Source organism: Cervus canadensis, chromosome 2 (assembly GCF_019320065.1).
Source record: "Cervus canadensis isolate Bull #8, Minnesota chromosome 2, ASM1932006v1, whole genome shotgun sequence".
In the NCBI taxonomy this organism is placed as follows: domain Eukaryota; kingdom Metazoa; phylum Chordata; class Mammalia; order Artiodactyla; family Cervidae; genus Cervus; species Cervus canadensis.
In genome coordinates this window covers 54,750,533-54,765,175 of record NC_057387.1, presented here as the reverse complement: position 1 = coordinate 54,765,175, position 14,643 = coordinate 54,750,533, and the positions used below count along the sequence as shown (strand labels likewise).

The window sequence follows — 14,643 nt, the reverse complement described above, 5'->3', positions numbered from 1 at the left end:
TTTCTCATCTTTGAAGTGTGAATACAGAGAAGAGATCAAACCTAATCATTATAATCAGCTTGATAAACAGCCCAACCCTATCAATGAGTAAAATGATCCAACGAATCCAAGCTTTCTGGGGAATGTCTAGTGAAGTTGCACTTGTTTATTTCTTTGCTTTTGCACTTTCCCCCAATGATTTTACATTTATAATACATTTACTTAATAAAGAAAAAATATCACACTTCCAAATTAGCAAATGATAGAGTTCTCAAAGGTAGCAGTGTGTTTTGCACATCTACTCTGTTGTTCTGTGCTTATTGTGCTAGACATGCTGGAGCCCTTAAATAAGTTAAAACTAAAACTGTATTAAATTGTTGCAGAGAAAACAACATGGTTAATAAGAAAATAACAATAGACTAGGAGTCAAAAGATTAGTCCTAGATCTCTTTCAAACTCATTGTGTGAGCTTGGGTAGGTTATTTCAAGAGTTTGAGTCTTAGCTGACTCATCTATTATATGATGACAATATACATTTTACAGTTTAAATTCCAAATATAAAAGCCTAAAATTTGTGTGTATGGTAGACTCCTATTAATATATTGGCATTAGAAGACAAACATCAAGTTACGCTCTTAGCAAAATGTTCTATAAATCATCATATACAAAGGGCATGTTGTTTAACCACAACTGGGAAAAGGTCCTCTTACAGTTCTGGCCAATTCTTTTTTTTAATTAAGTAACCTAAAATAGTCTACTAAGTTTGCTAATTTGTTCATATATTTAGTTAACCCTAGCAAAGTCTCCTCGGAGAAGGCAATGGCACCCCACTCCAGTATTCTTGCCTGGAAAATCCCATGGACGGAGGAGCCTGGTAGACTGCTGTCTATGGGGTCACACAGAGTCAGACACAACTGAAGCAACTTAACAGCAGTAGCAACAAAGTCTCCCATTTTTTTTTCTTTTTTGTTAAGATTAAGTAAATATCTCCTGGAGGAGGAAATAGTAACCCACTCCAGTAATCTTGCCTGGAATATCCCATGGACAGAGGAGCCTGATGGGCTAATCCATGGGGTTGCAAAAGAGTCGGAGATGACTGAGAAAATCAACAACAAGAGCAAAAAGTCTAGTTAGTATATAAAACATGAATATTTTTCAAATATTCAAATCATGCCTGTTTTTGTTCACTTTTTTGTATGTCTGGACCAAGTGTCATTAATGTAAAGTAACAGAAGTACATATACTTACACACTTAATAAAATCAGACCAAGTCTGAAAAAAATTAACAATATAGTAGGAGATATTCAATAAATGTTCAGAAAACATAATCCATAATATTAATATCAGAGGATATCTAACAAAATGTGAAATACTCTGTGTATCTGGTCTGCTAGCCACATTTTCACTTTGACATAAGCCACAGTCAAAACATAACCAGACATGTGAAGGGTGAAGTCCTAGAGGAGATCAAACAGGAAATAGATATCCAAAGACCATACTCAGAATATTTAAGGAACTAATATCCACCCCCAGGCATCTTCCCAAATAATTCTTAGAGCTATTCAACTTTCTCTTTATCTGAAGGGTCTAAGTTACTTTAGGGGAATTTCAGGCATCCTTTTGTTTAGGATACTCACGAGACCCCCAGGTTTTACGAGATATATCTTCAAGCTACTGATGCTCATTCCCACATAGGTTCAATTTGTGAATAAGGAACCTTTGTAAAAAGTGAATTGGAGATTTTCATTTAAACCAATTGGAAAAAGTAAACTAATCTGGAAAACACACACATGTAATATACTTCAAGAATTTCAACAATTTCCATCACAGTACATTTACAAGCCAAAAAATTCTCTAAGTCATGACAGCTTTACAGATTTTGCACTTTACTAGCTGCTAAGATCCAGAAACAGTAAAATTTCTATCCTTTGTTCCCAAAGTAACTGAAAAATAGTTCTTATCCCAGCAGTGGGGATAAAGTTGGATGATTCAGGGAATAAAATATTGTCAGTAACTTGCAAAAAATGAATTCAGCTCAATAGGTACTTGTATACCTAACCTAGTGTGAAACATACTAGAACTTTTGGTTAAATTCCAAACATACTGGCAACTTATGAAATAGAAAGGAAATAAATGCTTAAGGACTTCAAGTGCTCAAAATACCTAGAGTCCAGTTAGTAGCAGGGAAGAAATATACATCTATATATATAGTCTCTCCTTGAAATACCACAGAGATTGTTAAATTGATTACTCCCTAGAAAAGTTTCTGGCACACACTACTGTTGCACAATTGCACTCATCACACACACTAGCAAAGTAATGCTCAAAATTCTCCAAGTTAGGCTTCAACAGTATGTGAACCGAGAGCTTCCAGATGTTTAAGCTGGATTTAGAAAAGGCAGAGGAACCAGAGATCAAACTGCCAGCATCCGTTGGATCATAGAAAAAGCAAGAGAATTCCAGAAAAACATCTACTTCTCCTTTATTGACTATGCCTTTGACTGTGTGGATCACAACAAACTGTGGAAAATTCTTGAAGAGATGGGAATACCAGAAAATCTGACCTGCCTCCTGAGATATCTACATGCAGGTCAAGAAGCAACAGTTAGAACCAGACATGGAAGAATGGACTGGTTCCAAATTGGGAAAGGAGTACGTCAAGGCTGTATACTGTCACCCTGCTTATTTAACTTATATGCAGAGTGAAAAGTGAAAGTCACTCAGTCATGTCTGACTCTTTGCAGACTATACAGTCCATGGAATTCTTCAGGCCAGAATACTGGAGTAGGTAGCCTTTTGTTTCTCCAGGGGATCTTCCCAACACAGGGATCAAACCCAGGTGTCCCACATTGCAGGTGAATTCTTGACCAGCTGAGCCACAGAGTACATCATGCGAAATGCTGGGCTGCAAGAAGCACAAGCTGGAAACAAGATTGCCAGGAGAAATACTAATAACCTCAGCTATGCATATGATACCATCCTTATGGCAGAAAGCAAAGAGGAACTAAAGAGCCTCTTGGTGAAAGTGAAAGAGGAGAGTGAAAAAGCTGACTTAAAACTCAACATTCAAAAAACTAAGATCATAGCATCCAATCCCATCACTTCATGCAACAGATGGGGAAATAATGGAAACGGTGACAGACATTTTTTTCTTGGGCTCCAAAATCACTGCAGATGGTGACTGCAGCCATGAAATTAAAAGACGCTTGCTCCTTGGAAGAAAAGCTATGACAAACCTATACAGCATATTAAAAAGGTAAGACATTACTTTGCCAACAAATGTCCATATAGTCAGAGCTATGGTTTTTCCAGTAGTTATGAATAGATGTGACAGTTGGACCTTAAAGAAAGCTAAGACAGTTGGACCTTAAAGTTCTTCTTTAAGAAGAACTGATGCTTTTGAACTGTGATGTTGGAGAAGACTCCTGAGAGTGCCTTGGACTGCAAGGAGATCAAATCAGTCCATCCTAAGGGAAATCAGTCCTGAATATTCATTTGAAAGACTGATGCTGAAGCTGAAGCTCCAATACTTTGGCCACCTGATGCGAAGTACTGACTCATTGGAAAAGACCCTGATGCTGGGCAAAACTGAAGGCAGGTGGTGAAGGGGATGACAGAGGATGAGGTGGTTGGATGGCATCACTGAATTGATGGACATGAGTTTGAGCAAGCTCTGGGAACTGTTGATGGACAGGGAAACCTGGAGTGCTGCAGTCCATGGGGTTGCAAAGAGCTGAACATGACTGAGCAACTGAACTGAACTGACACTACTGTAAAGTAAAAGATTTTTAAATGAATGAATGCATCAAATCTTCAGTCAATGAGATTATCAAGCTGTCTTGAGTTTCAACTGATATATAACTCCTCTGACATTTTCTACCTGCACAGTGAGCCCAAGATCAAGAAGTCAGGTCATCTAACCTCCATTTATTTAGCTAAGGAAGTAAAAGAATGTGTATTCCAACCAACTTCATTTCCTCTGGTCCCTCAAATGCACCATGCTATCTCACCTCTGAGCCTGTTACTGTTCTGTCTGTAAAGTTCCATGCCTTTTCCACTTATGTCTCAGTCTAGATTTCATTTCCTTTGGTTAGTCTTTCCTTCCAGTACTACCCCTCCCTATCTTCCCCAACTACCAAAACAGTTAGATGTCCTTCTGTATATAACCTTATGTCATTTTTTTTTGCTGGTTTCATTGTTTACACTTGCTTGTTTCATTTTTTGTTTCCTATATTAACTGGGCACATTGGAAGGGCAGCAATTGTGCTTCTGTCTTGCTCAATCATTGTATCCCTTCTGCCTAGAACCATGCTAGACACATAGTTGGAACTCAGTGAACATTTGCTGAATAAATGAGTGAATGAATGATGAAACGTTAGCCTTTTATGAGAATGAAAACGAAATCATCTTCACTTCTCACTCAGAATTACAAATTCTAAAATAAGTCAGAGTTGGGAGGGGGGGTTCAGGATGGGGAACACATGTAAATCCATGGCTGATTCATGTCAATGTATGGCAAAAACCACTATAATTTTGTAATAATTAGCCTCCAACTAATAAAAATAATTGGGAAAAAATAATAAAATAAAATAAGTCAGAGTTGCAAAGCATGGCAAGAAAACTAGTTCAGCTCTTCTAGTTCCTATAATACGATTTATCATTCTCTTGTAGCTTCATAGTTTACCAAGCACAATGTATAAATAACACTCAAAATTGCTTTCTATAATTACAATTCCTCTTCCTAAGACATCCATTTGTTTTAAACATTTATTTGAACACAAAGATAACGAGGCAACTTTAAAAACAGAATTTCATGCAAGCTAGGAAATAGATCTTTATGTCCTAAACTTTGCTTACACTTTTGTTTACAGAAATCAATGTACCTATCATTCTTGGTTTTAATTTTTTTCATTAATTCCACAAATTCACATTAGGAATGTGAATGTGAATCAAAGTAGCCCTCTGAAATAAAATGTCTGTAAGGATCTAGTTTTAAAACTGTAAATATTTCTGGGTGACTAATCAGAATTGTGATTTTTTAAAAAAACCACCCCTGCTCTTACAAAACATCACTACAAAAAGATGGTGGAAAATTAAAACCTCAGAGGTTACATTAGGCACTCTAAGGTTTAATTCAGTGGCCTGACATTATCATCAGCTAATCAGCTCCTTTTCCCTAAGTTCCTATTCCTATGAGGTTGGTAGCATGTATTTCAAACTGAAGAACTCTGAATTCTTTATGGAAACTGGATTTTTTTCAAGAAACAATTTCTCAGCTCAATTGGTAACTACCTTTCCCCACTCTGCATGTGTGTGGTTGAAGCTGTGAGGGATTGCAATCTGATGTAATCTTGAATTACCATCAATTTTCTGCAGCTCACCCTCACTGGGAACCACCATGGAACAAACTTGATATCATAGGAGTCTGCAAGGCCCCTGGCTGGAGGCTGCTTGGAGAACAGGGGAGAGGAGGACCTTCACACAGGATCCTCTACCAATCTGATACCTCTCCAGGAAGATTCTTTTACCCAATTACTCATAGTCTAACTTTTCCTCAGAAGTTCCTCGGGGTAATCCATTCTGTTTGGTTTCTCTGCCTCCCTCCCCCCAATCATCTGGACCCAATTTACAAACCCCAAACTGCCCAAGAATGTATGCAGGACCTTTTCTGGGAGCGTCTGGAAGGGAAGTGTAAACCAGACAAGACAGGGGCTAAGAGCTGAAGATCTCCTTTAATCTGCAAGGTTGGTCACAACTGCCAAGGGGAATGTTAGTCAGCACCGTGGGCTTCGTGTAGGAGCCAAGGGAGAGCCCTGCGGGAGGGCAAGAAGGGAACATGGACGGAGGGGAACAGGGAGGGCAAGGAGGGCAACGGCTGGAGCGGGGCGCTGTAGCCGCGGGACAGGAAGTGGAGGACCTCACCCAATCTCTCAGGGTGGCTCTGGAGCCTCAGAGACCCAAGTCTGATTCTACCATTCCACTCACCCTGGTCCAGCGGTCCTCAGGGTCCGCTGCACTCCCCACCCTGCTTTCCAAGGCAGGGCCATACAAGGTTCTTTCACCAAGAGAAGTGGCGAGAAACCTGTCTGGAAAACTGATGAGACCTCTGTGAGCCGCTCTGGGTCCGGCGGCCGGCAGGCACTGACCTCTTCTCGGACCCTGGAGGCGAAGTGTCAGGGATCCCGCCCGCCCCCTCGCCCGGGGGCACCCGGGCACACCCCTGCACGCACGCACGTGGTGGCTGAGGTTTTGAGCTTTCTCGCTCACTGATTCATTCTGCAGCAGGCGCGTGGGTATGTGCATCCTTGTCAGTGGGGAAGCCGGCTGCCCGCCCAGGCTCCCAGAGGTCGAAGGAGAGAGTGCGCGAGCCCTAGCCAGACTCGGCTGCCAGCGGCTGGGAAGCACATGTTCATACAAACACTGCCACAAGGCGGTCTTTCTCTGCACTCCGCCTCCGCCTGCCCTTAGCTGGCAGTCTCAGTTCTGCCCCCCTGCCCTCCTCCTTCCTACTCTCCCGCGTTGCAGCCTAGTAGCAGAGAGACCACAGCCGCTTTCGTCTCTCCTGCCCCTGAAGCCAAAACCAAACTTCGATAACCTACTGACATCTACCAAGAAGGGCCAGGACAGCCAGCCAAGGCCACGCGCCCCCTAACCCTCATCCACGCTCTTCTCCCACTGAGGCAGTGGGAGCCGATAACAATGCCCAAAGTGCAGATGGAGTGCCTGGGAGGGTCGGTGAGATCACTCCCTGGGAGCAACAGCCCCGGGGGCCCCCGCCTTCCCCCCGGGGTCCAGCCCCTTCCCCAATGACACTCCAGGGAGCAGGGGGCAGCCTGGGCCCCAGATGGGCAGCACGTTTGTTGGCCTCCTAACGACAAGAGGCAACTGCCTCTGTGTCTCATGATTCCAGGAGCTCCCTGGTGTCCGAGGCTCTGTGGGCCCCCTCTCCCCCATTCGGCAACCCTGCCGCATGGTTCAGGCTCCGCGCACAGAGCCCGGGGGACCGCGAGCATCCCAGCAGTTCCCAGGCTGGATGCCCGAGGAGCACCGAGGGCAAACAAGACCTCAGCCAGGACCCTGAGGGAGAAGAACGGAAGGAAGGCGCAAGGGCAATGGGAGCTGGAGCCCGGGCGGGGGTCAGAGTCCAGCTCCAGGGCTGCAAGAGCCGCTACCACCGGCCTCGGGACGTGAGCCAGCGAGCTGTTCCTCGCGAGCCGCAGGATCTCTTTAGCATAAACTGTCTGAGAGACCCGCTGGCAGGAGGCTTCCTTTCAAGCACGGTATTTTACAAATTGAAGAGACAAGGGGAGGATGCTGCGGCTGTTCGCCGGCTCCCAACTTCAAAAAAAAAAAAAAAAAGTGCCAAGTAGCTGGGGCGCAAATCGCCAACCAGCTCAGCGGATCCAGGGGGTGGGGAGAGCGGCCGGTCTAACCCCTGCCCCGCGGGTGGGCTACTTACGATTTTGCCGTGTGGGAGACCTGTCCACGCCTTGTCCTGTGGGCTCCTAAATGCATTTGTATGCATTTGTCCGTACAGCGGGGCGCTAACGGAAAACAGAAGCCAACTCCGAACTGCTAAGTGTACAGGTACTGTCCATGAAAAAGGAAAAAAAAAAAAAAAATCACATGAAAACGATGCTCTAAAACCTCAACAATAACCAAAAAGGGAGGGGCAGATGGAAGAAGAGCAGAGAAATAGCACCGGGCGGGTAGACGGCTAGGCTGCCCAGGGCCCCAGCTCGGCAGCGGACAGGCCCGGGGGGAGCGCTCCCCTGGGAGGGCGGGCAAGGAGGGACACCTCACTGGCGGGCTGCGGGACGCCGGCAGCAGCGGGAGCTCGGCTGCGAGCGCAGCCCTCTAGTTCACTTGCGGTTCAAAGGCGACTCCGTGACTCCAGTGGAGTCCTCCGCTTTGGGCCTGGGAGGAGAAAGGAGTGGGGGGAGGGCAGGAGATGAAGTGGGGGAGGAAGTCCTTGGAAACAACCCGCGCTGGAACATTTGTCAGACAAGCACACACACCCACTTCGGAAATCTTGTCCGTGCGAGCTGGCCGGTGGCAACTGCAGGCGCTCGGCGTGGACTGCCGCCGGCTGCTTCCCCTGGAAGAAGAGGAGCCCAGCAAATCCGGCCGGTGTTAAATTTCACCGCTCCCTGACTTGCAATGACATCACCAAACACAGTGCACACCTCCCCCTCCACCCCGCAACCTTCCCCCTACCACGCGCCTAGCTGGGGCGCCCCAGTCCGCAAGCCCCCGCGCCCTGGGGCGAGCTCGCAGCTACCCGGCACCGCCCAGACACTCCCGCTTCCCACGCATTCCCGGGGTTTGTAGGTGACTAGTATCCTTCCTCCCAAGTATCCGTGTACCATTTCCTTTTTCAGCAGTCCCCAACTTGATGTTTTCTCCCATTTGATGTTTTCTGTCTTGCTGTCTCCCATCCCCCTTTTTCTGTCCTCTTCATACACACGTTCTAAAATCACGTATAACTCAGCAGAGTCCTTCACTCTCCAATTCTCTTGCTTTTTTTTTTGTGCAGCTATGCTTGTGGCCTAAATCATACTACAAACTAACCGCAAATGTTCTCATTAATTACTTTTCTCGCCTTCGTTCTTTCAATCGGTCCCCCGTATTACTTTCTACTGATTTTTCTTTCCTGTAATCCACTTTTCTGCCTTCTGCTCTTCTCTCCTATACAATCATGGACTAATGTTCTGCAATTATGCATCAAAAGTTTGAATACCTTCTCCAAGGTTTGTGACGTTTCTTTTTTGATCTAAGTCCCATTCTCTCAACATCATTTTCATACTGAGAAGTCTACTTCTAAGATTTGCAAAAAAAAAAAAAAAAAAGTTCTGATTTATCTTCCTCATTAATAAGACTGGAAATTCCAGGAGGCCAGGGATCTATTATCTTGCTCATCATTGTATTTTCAGCATCTCAAATACTAGTTGGTATGTCTGTTTAATGAATGACTGCTGTATACAGTGAATATCGTATCCTGGAGAAATGATATTGTCTAATCTGTACACCATCCAGAGTTAATGACCCTTCCACAAAGGCATCTCACATTACACACACATTACAAAGGCTTAGTGACCATATTAATGATGGAAATGATTGATGTGGCCCTTGGAAATTGGGAGAATTTTTCCTTTAAGAACATAGAGTTTAATCCATCCTCCTCGATTTTTCAACTTTTTATTTTGAAATGATTTTAGATTTACATAAAAGTTGCTTAAAAGTAAAGAGAATTCCTATGTAGCCTTCATCTGACTTCCTCTAATGTTAATATCTTACATAAATTGATGTCACTCAGTCGTGTCCAACTCTTTGCAACCCCATGGACTGTAGCCTACCACGCTCCTCCGTCCATAGGATTTTCCAGGCAATAATACTGGCGTGGGTTGCCATTTCCTTCTCCAATATCTTACATAGCCATGTATAATTATCAAAACCAGGAAATTAACACCAATACAACTACTCCATAGATCTTACTCAAATTTTGTCAATTTTCCCAAATGTTCTTTGTTTTGTCCAAGATTTAATCCAGGATAGTTTAGTTAATTAAGTAATTAATCAAATCCCTTAGGATTATACGGTGGAAGTGACAAATAGATTCAAGGGATTAGATCTGATAGACGGAGTGCCTGAAGAACTAATGACCAAGGTTGTAACTTTGCACAGGAGATGGTGATAAAAACCATCCCCAAGAAAAAGAAATGTAAAAAGGCAAAATGGTTGCCTGAGTAGGCCTTACAAATAGCTGAGAAAAGAAGAGAAGCAAAGGCAAAGGAGAAAAGCAAATAAATACCCATCTGAATGCAGAGTTCCAAAGAATAACAAGGAGAGATAAAGCCTTCCTAAGTGAACAATGCAAAGAAATAGAGGAAAACACTAGAGATCTCTTCAAGAAAATTAGAGATACCCAGGGAACATTTCATGAAAAGATGGGCACAATAAAGGACAGAAATGATATGGACATAATAGAAGCAGAAGATATTAAGAAGTGGCAAGAATAAACAGAAGAAGTATACAAAAAAGATCTTCATGACTCAGATAACCACGATGGTGTGATCACTCACCTGGAGCCAGACATCTTAGAGTGTGAAGTCAAGTGGGTGTTAGGAAGCATCACTATGAATAAAGCTAGTAGAGGTGATGGAATTCCAGCTAAGCTATTCCAAAGCCTAAGGGATGATGCTGTTAAAGTGCTCCACTCAATATGCCAGCAAATTTGGAAAACTCAACAGTGGCCACAGGACTGGAAAACCTTAGTTTTCATCCCAATCCCAAAGAAGAGCAATGCCAAAGAATGTTCAACCTACCCCACAATTGTACTTATTTCACATATTTCACATGCTAGCAAAGTAATGCTCAACATTCTCCAAGCTAGGCTTCAACAGTACATGAACCAAGAACTCCCAGATGTTCAAGCTGAATTTAGAAAAGGCAGAGGAACCAGAGATCAAATTTTCAGCATCCCTTAGATCATAGAAAAAGCAAGAGATTTCCAGAAAAACTTCTGCTTCACTGACTACGCTAAAGCCCTTGACTGTGTGGATCACAAAAGACTATGGAAAATTCTTCAAGAGATGGGAATACCAGACCACCTTACCTGCCTCCTGAGAAACCTGTTTGCAGGTCAAGAAGTAACAGAACCAGACATGGAACAATGGACTGGTTCCAAATTGAGAAAGGAATAAGTCAAGGCTGTATATTGTCACCCGACTTATTTAACTTATATGCAGAGTACATCATGCAAAATGCCATGCTGGATGAAGCACAAGCTGGCATCAAGATTGCTGGGAGAAATATCAATAATTTCATACATGCAGATGACACCAGTCTTATGACAGAAAGTGAAGAGGAACTAAAGAGCCTTGATGAAAGTGAAAGAAGAGAGTGAAAATGTTGGCTTAAAACTCAACATTCACTAATGAGATGGATGAAACTGGAACCCATTATACAGAGAGAAGTAAGCCAGAAAGATAAATACCAATACAGTATACTAACACATATATATGGAATTTAGAAAGATGATAACGATAACCCTATATGCAAGACAGAAAAAGAGACACAGATGTATAGAAGAGACTTTTGGACTCTATGGGAGAAGGCAAGCGGGGGATGATCTGAGAGAACAGCATCAAAATATGTATACTATCAAGTGTGAAACAGATCGCCAGTCCAGGTTGGATGCATGAGACAAGTGCTAGGGGCTGGTGCACTGGGATGACCCAGAGGGATGGGATAGGGAGGGAGGTGGGAGGGGGGGGTTCAGGATGGGGAACACATGTAAATCCATGGCTGATTCATGTCAATGTATGGAAAAAACCACTACAATATTGTAAAGTAATTAGCCTCCAACTAATAAAAATAAATGGAAAAAAAAAAAACCTCAACATTCAAAAAACTAAGATCATGGCATCTGGTCCCATCACTTCATGGCATATAGATGGGGAAACAATAGAAACAGTGACAGATTTTATTTTCTTGGGCTCCAAAATCACCACAGATGGTGACCGCAGCCATGAAATTAAAAGACGTTTGCTCCTTGGAAGAAGAGCCATAACAAACCTAAACAGCATATTAAAAAGCAGACACATTAATTTGTTCACAAAGGTCCATCTAGTCAAAGCTATGGTTTTTCCAGCAGTCATCTATGGATGTGAGTTGGACCATAAAGAAAGCTGAGTGCCAAAGAATTGATGCTTTTGAACAGTGGTATTGGAGAAGACTCTTGAGAGTCCCTTGGACTGCAAGGAGTTGCAACCAGTCAATCTTAAAGAAATCCTTCATTGGAAGGATTGATGGCTGAAGCTGAAGCTCCGATACTTTGGCCACCTGATGGGAAGAGTCGACTCATTAGAAAAGACCCTGATGCTGGGAAAGATTGAAGGCAGCATGAGAAGGGGATGACAGAGGACAAGATGGTTAGATGGCATCACTGACTCAATGGACATGAGTTTAAGCAAGCCTTGGGGAAGACAGGGAAGTCTGGCATGCTGCATCCATGGGGTCTCAAAGAGTTGGACATGACTGAGCAGCTAAACAACAACAACAGTAGTTAATCAACTGAGATATTAAATAAATTGCCATATCTCTTTAGTCTCCTGACATCTGTGGCATTCCCTGTCTTCTTTCATCTTTCATGATTTTGATACTTTTGAAGAGCACTGGTCAATGATTTTGTAAATTTCCCCAAATTTGGCTTTGTGTTATGTATTCTCATGATTCAAAGTTTATATATTCAGCTAAAATACCACTGAAGTGATATTGTGCCTTTCTCAGGGCACAATATTGAGCATACATAACACTGATATATTTTGTTACTATTTATATTAACTTTGGTCACCTAGTTCATGTGTCACATGCCAAATAGCCATTGTAACTAGCCCCCTTCCTCACTTTTGTAACAAACAGCCACAGCTTTCTGGAAACCTCCTAAAAATCCAGTGCCAAGGGAAGATATACATTCTTAACCTTAATAATTTCTACAGTATTCTATTCCTATAGTATTTCTACTTTTGATTACTGATCAAAATTTGTGTCTCCATTTCCCCTTAAATTATTTAAGGATTAAAAATAGTTTTTGTTCACAATGTTGAGTCAATATTTGAATGCTGTATTAAATGGAATTATCACTAAAATGTATCTAAGTTTTTTGAGTATAAAAAGAAAATATTTGTTAGTTAGAGTTAGTAGAGCTCTTTTCTTGCAGAAACATCCAAGGAGTATGCATACCCTCAAATAGAATATATCTGATTATGGGAGAGGAAGCATTTGCCCAGTAAAAAATAAACAATGTAAGGCTGCAATGATATAGACTTTTTACAGGGCTGGAGTTTAGCATATTTCTAATTAATCAATGTAGCTTAACCAAGATCATCCCATTTAGCTGGGCCTTGAAAAGTCAAGGGGATTTACATAGGTGGAGAAGAGAAAGATAGTATGCTTAGAAATAGAGAGCAGGAAACTAATAGTAATTGGACACGAGGAAGATAGGTGAACTATATTTAGGGGAAAGGAGTAGATTCATCAGAGGTTTGTGCATTTGTAGTGAGGTTGAGGGCAATGATGGAAGTCTCTGAATGCCAGGATAAATTCACTCAGTCATTCAGTAAGCACTTACTGTGTCACCTACTATGTACCAGGAACTCTTCTAGACACTAAATTACATCAGCAAAAAAGTGCTTGAAAGTTCTTCCCCTCATGGAGATTATGTTTTATTATTTAAATTTAATCTATGGATAATAGAAAACTAATTAAATAATTTAAAACATAAATGATTATGTTTTAAATTCCCATTTTAAGAAGACTGATCAACATCAGATGCTAAGATTGGAAAGAGAGGAAGTTTGAAGGATAAGTTTGGTTTAAGTGTTGAAATAAGCATATCGTGAACTATGGTAGGAACAACAGAAAAGCTAAATAAGAGAATCATTATTAAAAGAAATCAAGAAGATCTAAAAACTTCTTAGATTGGGAAGGGAGGAGATACAGATGAAATTTCAAGTCTGAATGATTAAGAAATTATGCCACTGTCCAATGGCAAAAGGAAGACAACTAACTCAATCTGTGACACAGTATATTGAGATCTTGGTAGGACCGTTTTGGAGCTATCCAGAGATCTGTTGGAGTTAGAATTAAGTCTGTTGAAGCTAGAGTTGAAGAAAAAAGTCAGAGCTAGAGTTTTAGATTTCTTCATCATCTGCCTAAAATGGTATTTGAGGCCTTGACGGAGGAGTCTGTTTTCAAGGATGTGAACATTTTAATGGAGAACAGAGAGTCAAGGACATAAACTTAAAGTACAGAAAGTGGGAGGAAACAAGGTGGAACTAAAGGAGCAAAAACAAAATACATATACCATTATTAAATAAAAGTACAGGAACTCAGGTCTTCCTTGGTGGCTCAGCTGGTAAAGAGTCTGCCTGAAATGTGGGAGCCCTGGGTTCAATCCCTGGATTGGGAGGATCCCCTGGAGAAGGGAAAGGCTACCCACTCCAGTATTCTGGTCTGGAGAACTATATAGTTCTCCATGGACTATATAGTCCATGGGATCCCAAAGAGTCAGATGGACTGAGCGACTTTCACTCACTCACAGGAGTAATGATGTAGCAAATCCTTCACAATGCTTACTATGTGTATCAGTCTAATTATTTTAGGTATATTAACTCATTTTATTCTCTATCAGTCCTGTTAAGTAGGTACTACTTATTATCCATTTTATACAGAGGAGAAAATTAATGCAGAAAAAGGGTTAGTTAAATGCCTGGTCAGAAAACTGCTAATCAACCTGTAACCATGCCAACTCTGGATAAAGTTGACGTTCTCAATAATTCATTTTCCTTTCATTTTTTCTTCCTCCCTCCCTCCTTCTCAGGAGAAAACCATTTCAAGCAAGTGGCTACTGAAACAATATAAGCTTCTACTACAGATTTTCATAAGAGTATAAAAGTCAGTATATGATGAAAGTGGTATATGATGAAATTCAGTATACGATTCAGTGTATTTCAAAACTCCATAAATAAGATCTGCTTTACAAATAGTGCTAAAACTACTAGTCTTAAGGACAGAATAAATTTATCTCTACCTCATGGTGTACAACCAAAGTAAATTCCAATACATAATATTAATGGGTTTATAAAAATATTTAACCGTGAA

The 14,643-nt window shown here is 41.8% G+C and overlaps 1 protein-coding gene across 8 annotated transcripts in view; it reads right to left on the bottom strand.

The window, feature by feature from the left end:
* Positions 1 to 8,148, bottom strand: part of COL24A1 (collagen type XXIV alpha 1 chain) — a 371,899-nt gene extending 363,751 nt beyond the window's left edge. For 3 of the 8 annotated variants that reach the window (XM_043460778.1, XM_043460784.1, XM_043460783.1), the window contains exons 1-2: positions 7,998 to 8,145; positions 7,439 to 7,569 (exon numbers count right to left, since the gene is read on the bottom strand). In XM_043460778.1, coding sequence (XP_043316713.1) covers positions 7,439 to 7,494 — 56 coding nt within the window. In that variant the 5' untranslated portion in view covers positions 7,495 to 7,569; positions 7,998 to 8,145. Of the gene's footprint in view, positions 1 to 7,438; positions 7,920 to 7,997 lie in introns of those variants that run through there. The other 5 variants (XM_043460779.1, XM_043460785.1, XM_043460780.1 and 2 more) reach the window with 5 other exon arrangements.
* Positions 8,149 to 14,643: the final 6,495 nt, after the last annotated feature.